Source organism: Oncorhynchus tshawytscha, unplaced genomic scaffold, assembly GCF_018296145.1.
Source record: "Oncorhynchus tshawytscha isolate Ot180627B unplaced genomic scaffold, Otsh_v2.0 Un_contig_3205_pilon_pilon, whole genome shotgun sequence".
Taxonomy (NCBI): Eukaryota; Metazoa; Chordata; class Actinopteri; order Salmoniformes; family Salmonidae; genus Oncorhynchus; species Oncorhynchus tshawytscha.
In genome coordinates this window covers 87,369-102,500 of record NW_024609524.1, presented here as the reverse complement: position 1 = coordinate 102,500, position 15,132 = coordinate 87,369, and the positions used below count along the sequence as shown (strand labels likewise).

Here is a 15,132-nt window from a genome sequence, read left to right as displayed (position 1 = left end):
GGACAGTGATACAGTATGTATGTAGATAGGGGACAGTGATACAGTGATACAGTATATATGTAGATATTGGACAGTGATACAGTGATACAGTATGTATGTAGATAGGGGACAGTGATACAGTATGTATGTAGATAGGGGACAGTGATACAGTATGTATGTAGATAGGGGACAGTGATACAGTATGTATGTAGATAGGGGACAGTGATACAGTATGTATGTAGATAGGGGACAGTGATACAGTATGTATGTAGATAGGGGACAGTGATACAGTATGTATGTAGATAGGGGACAGTGATACAGTGATACAGTATGTATGTAGATAGGGGACAGTGATACAGTATGTATGTAGATAGGGGACAGTGATACAGTATACAGTATGTATGTAGATAGGGGACAGTGATACAGTATGTATGTAGATAGGGGACAGTGATACAGTATGTATGTAGATAGGGGTGACAGTATGATAGATAGGGGACAGTGATACAGTATGTATGTAGATAGGGGACAGTGATACAGTATGTATGTAGATAGGGGACAGTGATACAGTATGTATGTATGTAGATAGGGGACAGTGATACAGTATGTATGTAGATAGGGGACAGTGATACAGTGATACAGTATGTATGTAGATAGGGGACAGTGATACAGTATGTATGTAGATAGGGGACAGTGATACAGTATGTATGTAGATAGGGGACAGTGATACAGTATGTATGTAGATAGGGGACAGTGATACAGTGATACAGTATGTATGTAGATAGGGGACAGTGATACAGTATGTATGTAGATAGGGGACAGTGATACAGTATGTATGTAGATAGGGGACAGTGATACAGTATGTATGTAGATAGGGGACAGTGATACAGTATGTATGTAGATAGGGGACAGTGATACAGTGATACAGTATGTATGTAGATAGGGGACAGTGATACAGTATGATATATGTAGATAGATAGGGGACAGTGATACAGTATGTATGTAGATAGGGGACAGGACAGTGATACAGTGATACAGTATGTATGTAGATAGGGGACAGTGATACAGTATGTATGTAGATAGGGGACAGTGATACAGTATGTATGTAGATAGGGGACAGTGATACAGTATGTATGTAGATAGGGGACAGTGATACAGTATGTATGTATGTAGATAGGGGACAGTGATACAGTATGTAGTAGATAGGGGACAGTGATACAGTGATACAGTATGTATGTAGATAGGGGACAGTGATACAGTATGTATGTAGATAGGGGACAGTGATACAGTATGTATGTAGATAGGGGACAGTGATACAGTATGTATGTAGATAGGGGACAGTGATACAGTATGTATGTAGATAGGGGACAGTGATACAGTATGTATGTAGATCTGGGACAGTGATACAGTGATACAGTATGTATGTAGATAGGGGACAGTGATACAGTATGTATGTAGATAGGGGACAGTGATACAGTATGTATGTAGATAGGGGACAGTGATACAGTATGTATGTAGATAGGGGACAGTGATACAGTGATACAGTATGTATGTAGATAGGGGACAGTGATACAGTATGTATGTAGATAGGGGACAGTGATACAGTATGTATGTAGATAGGGGACAGTGATACAGTATGTATGTAGATAGGGGACAGTGATACAGTGATACAGTATGTATGCAGATAGGGGACAGTGATACAGTATGTATGTAGATAGGGGTCAGTGATACAGTGATACAGTATGTATGTAGATAGGGGACAGTGATACAGTATGTATGTAGATAGGGGTCAGTGATACAGTATGTATGTAGATAGGGGACAGTGATACAGTATGTATGTAGATAGGGGTCAGTGATACAGTATGTATGTAGATAGGGGACAGTGATACAGTATGTATGTAGATAGGGGACAGTGATACAGTATGTATGTAGATAGGGGACAGTGATACAGTATGTATGTAGATAGGGGACAGTGATACAGTGATACAGTATGTATGTAGATAGGGGACAGTGATACAGTATGTATGTAGATAGGGGACAGTGATATGTAGATAGGGGACAGTGATACAGTATGTATGTAGATAGGGGACAGTGATACAGTATGTATGTAGATAGGGGACAGTGATACAGTATGTATGTAGATAGGGGACAGTGATACAGTGATACAGTATGTATGTATGTAGATAGGGACAGTGATACAGTATACAGTATGTATGTAGATAGGGGACAGTGATACAGTATGTATGTAGATAGGGGACAGTGATACAGTATGTATGTAGATAGGGGACAGTGATACAGTATGTATGTAGATAGGGACAGTGATACAGTCATACAGTATGTATGTAGATAGGGGACAGTGATACAGTATTATGTAGATAGGGGACAGTGATACAGTATGTATGTATGTAGATAGGGGACAGTGATACAGTATGTATGTAGATAGGGGACAGTGATACAGTATGTATGTAGATAGGGGACAGCTATACAGTATGTATGTAGATAGGGGACAGTGATACAGTATGTATGTAGATCTGGGACAGTGATACAGTGACACAGTATGTATGTAGATAGGGGACAGTGATACAGTATGTATGTAGATAGGGGACAGTGATACAGTATGTATGTAGATAGGGGACAGTGATACAGTATGTATGTAGATAGGGGACAGTGATACAGTATGTATGTAGATAGGGGACAGTGATACAGTATGTATGTAGATAGGGGACAGTGATACAGTATGTATGTAGATAGGGGACAGTGATACAGTGTGTATGTAGATAGGGGACAGTGATACAGTATGTGTGTAGATAGGGGACAGTGATACAGTGATACAGTATATATGTAGATATTGGACAGTGATACAGTGATACAGTATGTATGTAGATAGGGGACAGTGATACAGTATGTATGTAGATAGGGGACAGTGATACAGTGATACAGTATGTATGTAGATAGGGGACAGTGATACAGTATGTATGTAGATAGGGGACAGTGATACAGTATGTATGTAGATAGGGGACAGTGATACAGTGATACATTGTGTATGTAGATAGGGGACAGTGATACAGTATGTATGTAGATAGGGGACAGTGATACAGTGATACAGTATGTATGTAGATAGGGGACAGTGATACAGTATGTATGTAGATAGGGGACAGTGATACAGTATGTGTGTAGATAGGGGACAGTGATACAGTATGTATGTAGATAGGGGACAGTGATACAGTATGTATGTAGATAGGGGACAGTGATACAGTATGTATGTAGATCTGGGACAGTGATACAGTGACACAGTATGTATGTAGATAGGGGACAGTGATACAGTATTATGTAGATAGGGGACAGTGATACAGTATGTATGTATGTAGATAGGGGTCAGTGATACAGTATGTATGTAGATAGGGGACAGCTATACAGTATGTATGTAGATAGGGGACAGTGATACAGTATGTATGTAGATAGGGGACAGTGATACAGTATGTATGTAGATAGGGGACAGTGATACAGTATGTATGTAGATAGGGGACAGTGATACAGTATGTATGTAGATAGGGGACAGTGATACAGTATACAGTATGTATGTAGATAGTGATACAGTGATACAGTGATACAGTATGTATGTAGATAGGGGACAGTGATACAGTATGTATGTAGATAGGGGACAGTGATACAGTGATACAGTATGTATGTAGATAGGGGACAGTGATACAGTATGTATGTAGATAGGGGACAGTGATACAGTGATACAGTATGTATGTAGATAGGGGACAGTGATACAGTATGTATGTAGATAGGGGACAGTGATACAGTATGTATGTAGATAGGGGACAGTGATACAGTGATACAGTATGTATGTAGATAGGGGACAGTGATACAGTATGTATGTAGATAGGGGACAGTGATACAGTGATACAGTATGTATGTAGATAGGGGACAGTGATACAGTATGTATGTAGATAGGGGACAGTGATACAGCATGTATGTAGATAGGGGACAGTGATACAGTATGTATGTAGATAGGGGACAGTGATACAGTATGTATGTAGATAGGGGACAGTGATACAGTATGTATGTAGATAGGGGACAGTGATACAGTGATACATTGTGTATGTAGATAGGGGACAGTGATACAGTATGTATGTAGATAGGGGACAGTGATACAGTATGTATGTAGATAGGGGACAGTGATACAGTATGTATGTAGATAGGGGACAGTGATACAGTATGTATGTAGATAGGGGACAGTGATACAGTATGTATGTAGATAGGGGACAGTGATACAGTATGTATGTAGATAGGGGACAGTGATACAGTATGTATGTAGATAGGGGACAGTGATACAGTATGTATGTAGATAGGGACAGTGATACAGTATGTATGTAGATAGGGGACAGTGATACAGTATGTATGTAGATAGGGGACAGTGATACAGTATGTATGTAGATAGGGGACAGTGATACAGTATGTATGTAGATAGGGGACAGTGATACAGTATGTATGTAGATAGGGGACAGTGATACAGTATGTATGTAGATAGGGACAGTGATACAGTATGTATGTAGATAGGGGACAGTGATACAGTGATACAGTATGTATGTAGATAGGGGACAGTGATACAGTATGTATGTAGATAGGGGACAGTGATACAGTAAGTATGTAGATAGGGGACAGTGATACAGTATGTATGTAGATAGGGGACAGTGATACAGTGATACAGTATGTATGTAGATAGGGGACAGTGATACAGTGATACAGTATGTATGTAGATAGGGGACAGTGATACAGTATGTGTGTAGATAGGGGACAGCTATACAGTATGTATGTAGATAGGGGTCAGTGATACAGTATGTATGTAGATAGGGGACAGTGATACAGTATGTATGTAGATAGGGGACAGTGATACAGTGATACAGTATGTATGTAGATAGGGGACAGTGATACAGTATGTATGTAGATAGGGGACAGTGATACAGTATGTATGTAGATAGGGGACAGTGATACAGTATGTATGTAGATAGGGGACAGTGATACAGTATGTATGTAGATAGGGGACAGTGATACAGTATGTATGTATGTAGATAGGGGACAGTGATACAGTATGTATGTAGATAGGGGACAGTGATACAGTGATACAGTATGTATGTAGATAGGGGACAGTGATACAGTATGTATGTAGATAGGGGACAGTGATACAGTATGTATGTAGATAGGGGACAGTGATACAGTGATACAGTATGTATGTAGATAGGGGACAGTGATACAGTATGTATGTAGATAGGGGACAGTGATACAGTATGTATGTAGATAGGGGACAGTGATACAGTATGTATGTAGATAGGGGACAGTGATACAGTATGTATGTAGATAGGGGACAGTGATACAGTATGTATGTAGATAGGGGACAGTGATACAGTGATACAGTATGTATGTAGATAGGGGACAGTGATACAGTATGTATGTAGATAGGGGACAGTGATACAGTGATACAGTATGTATGTAGATAGGGGACAGTGATACAGTGTGTATGTAGATAGGGGACAGTGATACAGTATGTATGTAGATAGGGGACAGTGATACAGTATGTAGATAGGGGACAGTGATACAGTATGTAGATAGGGGACAGTGATACAGTGATACAGTGTGTATGTAGATAGGAGACAGTGATACAGTATGTATGTAGATAGGGGACAGTGATACAGTGATACAGTATGTATGTAGATAGGGGACAGTGATACAGTATGTATGTAGATAGATAGGGACAGTGATACAGTATGTATGTAGATAGGGGACAGTGATACAGTATGTATGTAGATAGGGGATACAGTATGTATGTGATACAGTATACAGTATGTATGTAGATAGGGGACAGTGATACAGTATGTATGTAGATAGGGGACAGTGATACAGTATGTATGTAGATAGGGGACAGTGATACAGTATGTATGTAGATAGGGGACAGTGATACAGTATGTATGTAGATAGATAGGACAGTGATACAGTATGTATGTAGATAGGGGACAGTGATACAGTATGTATGTAGATAGGGGACAGTGATACAGTATGTATGTAGATAGGGGACAGTGATACAGTATGTATGTAGATAGGGGACAGTGATACAGTATACAGTATGTATGGGGACAGTGATACATATGGACAGTGATACAGTATGTGTGTAGATAGGGGACAGTGATACAGTATGTATGTAGATAGGGGACAGTGATACAGTATGTATGTAGATAGGGGACAGTGATACAGTATGTATGTAGATAGGGGACAGTGATACAGTATGTATGTATGAGATAGGGGACAGTGATACAGTATGTATGTAGATAGGGGACAGTGATACAGTATGTATGTAGATAGGGGACAGTGATACAGTATGTATATGTAGATAGGGGACAATGATATGTATGTAGTGATGTATGTATGATAGGGGACAGTGATACAGTATGTATGTAGATAGGGGACAGTGATACAGTATGTATGTAGATAGGGGACAGTGATACAGTATGTATGTAGATAGGGGACAGTGATACAGTGATACAGTATGTATGTAGATAGGGGACAGTGATACAGTATGTATGTAGATAGGGGACAGTGATACAGTATGTATGTAGATAGGGGACAGTGATACAGTATGTATGTAGATAGGGGACAGTGATACAGTATGTATGTAGATAGGGGACAGTGATACAGTATGTATGTAGATAGGGGACAGTGATACAGTATGTATGTAGATAGGGGACAGTGATACAGTATGTATGTAGATAGGGGACAGTGATACAGTGATACAGTATGTATGTAGATAGGGGACAGTGATACAGTATGTATGTAGATAGGGGACAGTGATACAGTATGTATGTAGATAGGGGACAGTGATACAGTATGTATGTAGATAGGGGACAGTGATACAGTATGTATGTAGATAGGGGACAGTGATACAGTATGTGTGTAGATAGGAGACAGTGATACATTGATACAGTATATATGTAGATAGGGGTCAGTGATACAGTATGTATGTAGATAGGGGACAGTGATACAGTATGTATGTAGATAGGGGACAGTGATACAGTATGTATGTAGATAGGAGACAGTGATACAGTATGTATGTAGATAGGGGACAGTGATACAGTATGTATGTAGATAGGGGACAGTGATACAGTGATACAGTATGTATGTAGATAGGGGACAGTGATACAGTATGTATGTAGATAGGGGACAGTGATACAGTGATACAGTATGTATGTAGATAGGGGACAGTGATACAGTGATACAGTATGTATGTAGATAGGGGACAGTGATACAGTATGTATGTAGATAGGAGACAGTGATACAGTGATACAGTATGTATGTAGATAGGGGACAGTGATACAGTATGTATGTAGATAGGGGACAGTGATACAGTATGTATGTAGATAGGGGTCTGTGATACAGTATGTATGTAGATAGGGGACAGTGATACAGTGATATGTAGATAGGGGACAGTATGTATGTAGATAGGGGACAGTGATACAGTATGTATGTAGATAGGGGACAGTGATACAGTGATACAGTATGTATGTAGATAGGGGACAGTGATACAGTATGTATGTAGATAGGGGACAGTGATACAGTGATACAGTATGTATGTAGATAGGGGACAGTGATACAGTATGTATGTAGATAGGGGACAGTGATACAGTATGTATGTAGATAGGGGACAGTGATACAGTATGTATGTAGATAGGGGACAGTGATACAGTATGTATGTAGATAGGGGACAGTGATACAGTATGTATGTAGATAGGGGACAGTGATACAGCATGTATGTAGATAGGGGACAGTGATACAGTATGTATGTAGATAGGGGACAGTGATACAGTATGTATGTACAGGGGGAGAGACAGGGGTGTTCCTGGGTGGACAGGGGTGGACCTGAGTGGACAGGGGTGTTCCTGGGTGGACAGGGGAGGACAGGGGTGTTCCTGGGTGGACAGGGTGTGTTCCTGATTGGACAGGGGGGGACAGGGGGTGTTCCTGGGTGGACAGGGGTGTTCCTGGGTGGACAGGGGGAGGACAGGGGGGACAGGGGGTGTTCCTGATTGGACAGGGGTGTTCCTGGGTGCACAGGGAGAGGACAGGGGGTGTTCCTTGGTGGACAGAGGGTGTTCCTGGGTGGACAGGGGGTGTTCCTGGGTGGACTGGGGGTGGACAGGGGTGGACAGGGGGAGGACAGGGGTGGACAGGGGGAGGACAGGGGAGAACAGGGGTTCGACAGGGGAGGACAGGGGAGGACAGGGGGTGGACAGGGGAGGACATGGGGTGGACAGGGGAGGACAGGGGTGTTCCTGAGTGGACAGGGGGTGTTCCTGAGTGGACAGGGGGTGTTCCTGGGTGGACAGGGGTGTTCCTGGGAGGACAGGGGGTGGACAGGGGAGAACAGGGGTGGACAGGGGGTGGACATGGGGGAGGACAGGGGGTGGACAGGGGGAGGACAGGGGGTGGACAGGGGAGGACAGGGGGAGGACAGGGGGTGGACAGGGGAGGACAGGTGGAGGACAGGGGGTGGACAGGGGAGGACAGGGGGTGGACAGGAATGGACAGGGGGTGGACAGGGGAGGACAGGGGAGGACAGGGGGTGGACAGGGGGAGGACAGGGGAGGACAGGGGTGGACAGGGGGTGGACAGGGGAGGACAGGTGGAGGACAGGTGGAGGACAGGGGAGGACAGGGGGTGGACAGGGGAGGACAGGGGGAGGACAGGGGGCGGGGAGGACAGGTGGAGGACAGGGGGTGGACAGGGGGAGGACAGGGGGTGGACAGGGGGAGGACAGGGGGTGTTCCTGGGTGTTAATTCTGCTGGATTTAGTCTTTATTCTCGTTTTCCTGTGAACCAGTGTACCACACACACTGATGTCTCTATCTATGTGTGTTTCAGAGTTGCTGGGAACAGCCAAGAGGGTCAATGTTAACTTCCAGGACACAGACGGGTGAGTGACATCACAGTCTATAGACAGTCTATACACACAGTCTATACACACGGTCTATACACACAGTATATACACAGTCTATGCACACAGTCTATAGACAGTCTATACACACAGTCTATAAACACAGTCTATACACACAGACTATACACAATCTACACAGTCTATATACACAGTCTATACACCGTCTATAAACACAGTCTATGTAAACAGTCTATACACACAGTCTATACACACAGTCTATAGACAGTCTATACACACAGTCTATAAACACAGTCTATACACACAGACTATACACACAGTCTATAAACCAAGTCTATAGACAGTCTATACACACCATCTTTACACACAGTCTATAAACACAGTCTATGTAAACAGTCTATACACACAGTCTATACACACAGTCTATAGACAGTCTATACACACAGTCTATAAACGCAGTCTATACACACAGACTATACACAATCTACACAGTCTATATACACAGTCTATACACCGTCTATAAACACAGTCTATGTAAACAGTCTATACACACAGTCTATAAACACAGTCTATAGACAGTCTATACACACAGACTATACACACAGTCTATAAACCAAGTCTATAGACAGTCTATACACACCATCTTTACACACAGTCTATAAACACAGTCTATAGACAGTCTATACACACAGTCTATAAACACAGTCTATACACACAGACTATACACACAGTCTATAAACACAGTCTATACACACAGACTATACACAATCTACACAGTCTATAAACACAGTCTATACACCGTCTATAAACACAGTCTATGTAAACAGTCTATAGACACATTTTATACACAGTCTTTACACATAGTCTATGTGAACAGTCTATACACACCATCTATACACACAGTCTATACACATTCTATAAACACAGTCTACGTAAACAGTCTATAAACACAGCCTATAGACAGTCTATACACACAGTCTATACACACAGTCTATACACAGTCTATACACACTGTCTATACACACAGTCTACACACACAGTCTATACACCGTCTATAATCACAGTCTATACACATGTTATTGTTAGTTGAAGTTATGGGTCCTACAGTAGGTCTATGTTGTTGTTAGGTGAAGTTATGGGTCCTACAGTAGGTCTATGTTGTTGTTAGGTGAAGTTATGGGTCCTACAGTAGGTCTATGTTGTTGTTAGGTGAAGTTATGGGTCCTACAGTAGGTCTATGTTGTTGTTAGGTGAAGTTATGGGTGCTACAGTAGGTCTATGTTGTTGTTAGGTGAAGTTATGGGTCCTACAGTAGGTCTATGTTGTTGTTAGGTGAAGTTATGGGTCCTACAGTAGGTCTATGTTGTTGTTAGGTGAAGTTATGGGTCCTACAGTAGGTCTATGTTGTTGTTAGGTGAAGTTATGGGTCCTACAGTAGGTCTATGTTGTTGTTAGGTGAAGTTATGGGTCCTACAGTAGGTCTATGTTGTTGTTAGGTGAAGTTATGGGTCCTACAGTAGGTCTATGTTGTTGTTAGGTGAAGTTATGGGTCCTACACCCAGTCTATACACAGTATATACACAGTTTATTCACTGTCTATAATCACAGTCCGTACACCGTCTAAAACACAGTCTAACACAGTATATAAACACAGTCTTTACACAGTCTATAAACACCGTCTATAAACACAGTCTATATACACAGTCTATAAACCCAGTCTATAAAGACAGTCTATAAACACAGTCTATACACACAGTCTATAAACACAGTCTATACACACAGTCTATAAACACAGACTATAAACCCAGTCTATAAAGACAGTCTATACACACAGTCTATAAACACAGTCTATAAACCCAGCATATAAAGACAGTCTATAAACCCAGTCTATAAAGACAGTCTATACACAGTGTATAAACACAGTCTATAAACCCAGTCTATAAAGACAGTCTATAAACACAGTCTACACACACAGTCTATACACACAGTCTGTAAAGACAGTCTATACACAGTGTATAAACACAGTCTATAAACCCAGTCTATAAAAACAGTCTATACACACAGTCTATAAACTCAGTCTATAAAGACAGTCTATACACACAGTCTATAAACACAGTCTATACACACAGTCTATAAACACAGACTATAAACCCAGTCTATACACACAGTCTATAAACCCAGCCTATACAGACAGTCCATACACACAGTCTATCAACACAGTCTATAAACCCAGTCTATAAACACAGCCTATAAACACAGTCTATACACACAGTCTAACACAGTCTATAAACACAGTCTATATACAGAGTTTTCCTGCTGGTTCATTTTAAGAACCTATACCTTTACCTATATATATTTACCATATATACACTGCTCAAAAAAATAAAGGGAACACATAAACAACACAATGTAACTCCAAGTCAATCACACTTCTGTGAAATCAAACTGTCCACTTAGGAAGCAACACTGATTGACAATACATTTCACATGCTGTTGTGCAAATGAAATAGACAACAGGTGGAAATTATAGGCAATTAGCAAGACACCCCCAATAAAGGAGTGGTTCTGCAGGTGGTGACCACAGACCACTTATCAGTTCCTATGCTTCCTGGCTGATGTTTTGGTCACTTTTGAATGCTGGCGGTGCTTTCACTCTAGTGGTAGCATGAGACGGAGTCTACAACCCACACAAGTGGCTCAGGTAGTGCAGCTCATCTGTGGAGGAGGGCGTAGGAGGGCAACAACCCAGCAGCAGGACCACTACCTCCGCCTTTGTGCAAGGAGGAGCAGGGGGAGCACTGCCAGAGCCCTGAAAAATGACCTCCAGCAGTCCACAAATGTGCATGTGTCTGCTCAAACGGTCAGAAACAGACTCCATGAGGGTGGTATGAGGACCCGACGTCCACAGGTGGGGGTTGTTTTTACAGCCCAACACCGTGCAGGATGTTTGGCATTTGCCAAAGAACACGAAGATTGGCATATTTGCCACTGGCGCCCTGTGCTCTTCACAGATGGAAGCAGGTTCACACTGAGCACATGTGACAGACGTGACAGAGTCTGGAGACGCCGTGGAGAACGTTCTGCTGCCTGCAACATCCTCCAGTATGACCGGTTTGGCGGTGGGTCAGTCATGGTGTGGGGTGGAATTTCTTTGGGGGGCCGCACAGCCCTCCATGTGCTCGCCAGAGGTAGCCTGACTGCCATTAGGTACCGGGATGAGATCCTCAGACCCCTTGTGAGACCATATGCTGGTGCGGTTGGCCTTGGGTTCCTCCTAATGCAAGACAATGCTAGACCTCATGTGGCTGGAGTGTGTCAGCAGTTCCTGCAAGAGGAAGGCATTGATGCTATGGACTGGCCCGCCCGTTCCCCAGACCTGAATCCAATTGAGCACATCTGGGACATCATGTCTCGCTCCATCCACCAACACCACGTTGCACCACAGACTGTCCAGGAGTTGGCGGATGCTTTAGTCCAGGTCTGGGAGGAGATCCCTCAGGAGACCGTCCGCCATCTCATCAGGAGCATGCCCAGGCGTTGTAGGGAGGTCATACAGGCACGTGGAGGCCACACACACTACTGAGCCTCATTTTGACTTGTTTTAAGGACATTACATCAAAGTTTGATCAGACTGTAGTGTGGTTTTCCACTTTAATTTTAAGTGTGACTCCAAATCCAGACCTCCATGGGTTGATAAATTTGATTTCCATTGATCATTTTTGTGTGATTTTGTTGTCAGCACATTCAACTATGTAAAGAAAAAAGTATTTAATAAGAATATTTCATTCATTCAGATCTAGGATGTGTTATTTTAGTGTTCCCTTTATTTTTTTGAGCAGTGTATATATACATATACTTCAACATCAATGAGAGAGAAACAGAGAAACAGGGAGAGAAATTAGAGAGAGAGAGAGAAAAGGAGAGAGAGAGAGAGAGAGAGAGAGAAAAGGAGAGAGTGAGAGAAAAGGAGAGAGAGTGAGAGAAAAGGAGAGAGAGAGAGAGAAAAGGAGAGAGAGAGAGAGAGAAAAAGAGAGAGAGAGAGAGAAAAGGAGAGAGAGAGAGAGAAAAGGAGAGAGAGTGAGAGAAAAGGAGAGAGAGAGAGAGAAAGGAGAGAGAGAGAGAGAGAAAAGGAGAGAGAGAGAGAGAGAAAAGGAGAGAGAGAGAGAGAGAAAAAGGAGAGAAATAGAGAGAAAAGAGAGAGAGAGAGAGAAAAGGAGAGAGAGAGAGAGAGAAAAGGAGAGAGAGAGAGAGAAAGGAGAGAGAGAGAGAGAAAAGGAGAGAAAGTGAGAGAAAAGGAGAGAGAGTGAGAGAAAAGGAGAGAGAGTGTGAGAGAAAAGGAGAGAGAGAGAGAGAGAAAAGGAGAGAGAGAGAGAGAGGAGAGAGAGAGAGAGAAAGGAGAGAGAGAGAGAGAGAAAAGGAGAGAGAGAGAGAGAAAAGGAGAGAGAGAGAGAGAAAAGGAGAGAGAGAGAGAGAGAGAGAGAAAAGGAGAGAGAGAGAGAGTGAGAGAAAAGGAGAGAGAGAGAGTGAGAGAAAAGGAGAGAGAGAGAAAAGAGAGAGAGAGAGAGAGAGAGAGAGAAAAAGGAGAGAGAGTGAGAGAAAAGGAGAGAGTGAGTGAAAAGGAGAGAGAGAGAGAGAGAGAAAAGGAGAGAGAGAGAGAGAGGGAAAAGGAGAGAGAGAGAGAAAAGGAGAGAGAGTGAGAGAGAAAAGGAGAGAGAGAGAGAGAGAAAAGGAGAGAGAGAGAGAGAAAAGGAGAGAGAGAGAGAGAGTGAGAGAAAAGGAGAGAGAGAGAGTGAGAGAAAAGGAGAGAGAGAGAGAAAAGGAGAGAGAGAGAGAGAGAGTGAGAGAAAAGGAGAGAGAGAGAGAGAGAGAAAAGGAGAGAGAGAGAGAGAGAAAAGGAGAGAGAGAGAGAGAAAAGGAGAGAGAGAGAGAGAAAAGGAGAGAGAGAGAGAGAAAAGGAGAGAGAGAGAGAGAGAAAAGGAGAGAGAGAGAGAAAAGGAGAGAGAGAGAGAGAAAGGAGAGAGAGAGAGAAAAGGAGAGAGAGAGAGAAAAGGAGAGAGAGAGAGAAAAGGAGAGAGAGAGAGAGAAAAGGAGAGAGAGAGAGAAAAGGAGAGAGAGAGAGAAAAGGAGAGAAAGTGAGAGAAAAAGAGAGAGAGAAAAGGAGAGAGAGAGGGACGAAGAGGAGGATAGAGCGATAGGGATAGATGAAGAGATAGAGAAAGGGTTAGAGGCTCCAGGGAAGAGGTGTCTTATTATGGGATCTAGGTCAACCCCCCCCACACACACACACACACACACACAGTGAGAAGGGATGAAGTTACACAGTAAAGATATGAGGGATGGTGGATTAATGGATACAGACCCCCTAGAACTATAGATTTAATCACTATGGTTACAGACCCACTAGAACTATAGATTTAATCACTATGGTTACAGACCCACTAGAACTATAGGTTTAATCACTATGGTCACAGACCCACTAGAACTATAGGTTTGATCACTATGGTTACAGACCCCCTATAACTATAGGTTTAATCACTATGGTTTCAGACCCACTAGAACTATAGGTTTAATCACTACGGTTACAGACCCACTAGTACTATAGATTTAATCACTATGGCTACAGACCCCCTAGAACTATAGATTTAATCACTATGGTTACAGACCCCCTAGAACTATAGATTTAATCACTATGGTTACAGACCCCCTAGAACTATAGATTTAATCACTATGGTTACAGACCCACTATGTGTGTGTGTGTGTGTGTGTGTGTGTGCTGTGTGTGTGTGTGTGTGTGTGTGTGTGTGTGTGTGTGTGTGTGTGTGTGTGTGTGTGTGTGTGTGTGTGTGTAGGTTGTCTCCTCTGCACCATGCTGCTCTGAGCGGCAACAAGGAGCTGATCTCTCTGCTGTTGGAGGCTCAGGCCACAGTGGACATTAAGGACCAGAACGGTAACACTCCCTTCACACACACACACACACACACACACACACACACACACACACACACACACACACACACACACACACACACACACACACACACACACACTCTCTCTCTCTCTCTCTCTCTCCATCTTCTCTCTGGTGTGTTGTGGGTCGTAGTCTGATTCTGTGTGTTCCTCTGATGTGTTGTGGGTCGTAGTCTGATTCTGTGTGTACCTATGGTGTGTTGTGGGTCGTATATTCTGTGTGTTCCTCTGATGTGTTGTGG

The 15,132-nt window shown here is 42.7% G+C and overlaps 1 protein-coding gene across 1 annotated transcript in view; it reads left to right on the top strand.

Moving 5' to 3' along the window:
- Window positions 1-15,132, top strand: part of si:dkeyp-9d4.3 (caskin-1) — a 102,840-nt gene that overhangs the window by 20,328 nt on the left and 67,380 nt on the right. Inside the window, exons 2-3 of the mRNA XM_042315711.1 lie at window positions 8,893-8,944; window positions 14,773-14,870. Coding sequence (XP_042171645.1) covers window positions 8,893-8,944; window positions 14,773-14,870 — 150 coding nt within the window. The remainder of the gene's footprint in view (window positions 1-8,892; window positions 8,945-14,772; window positions 14,871-15,132) is intronic.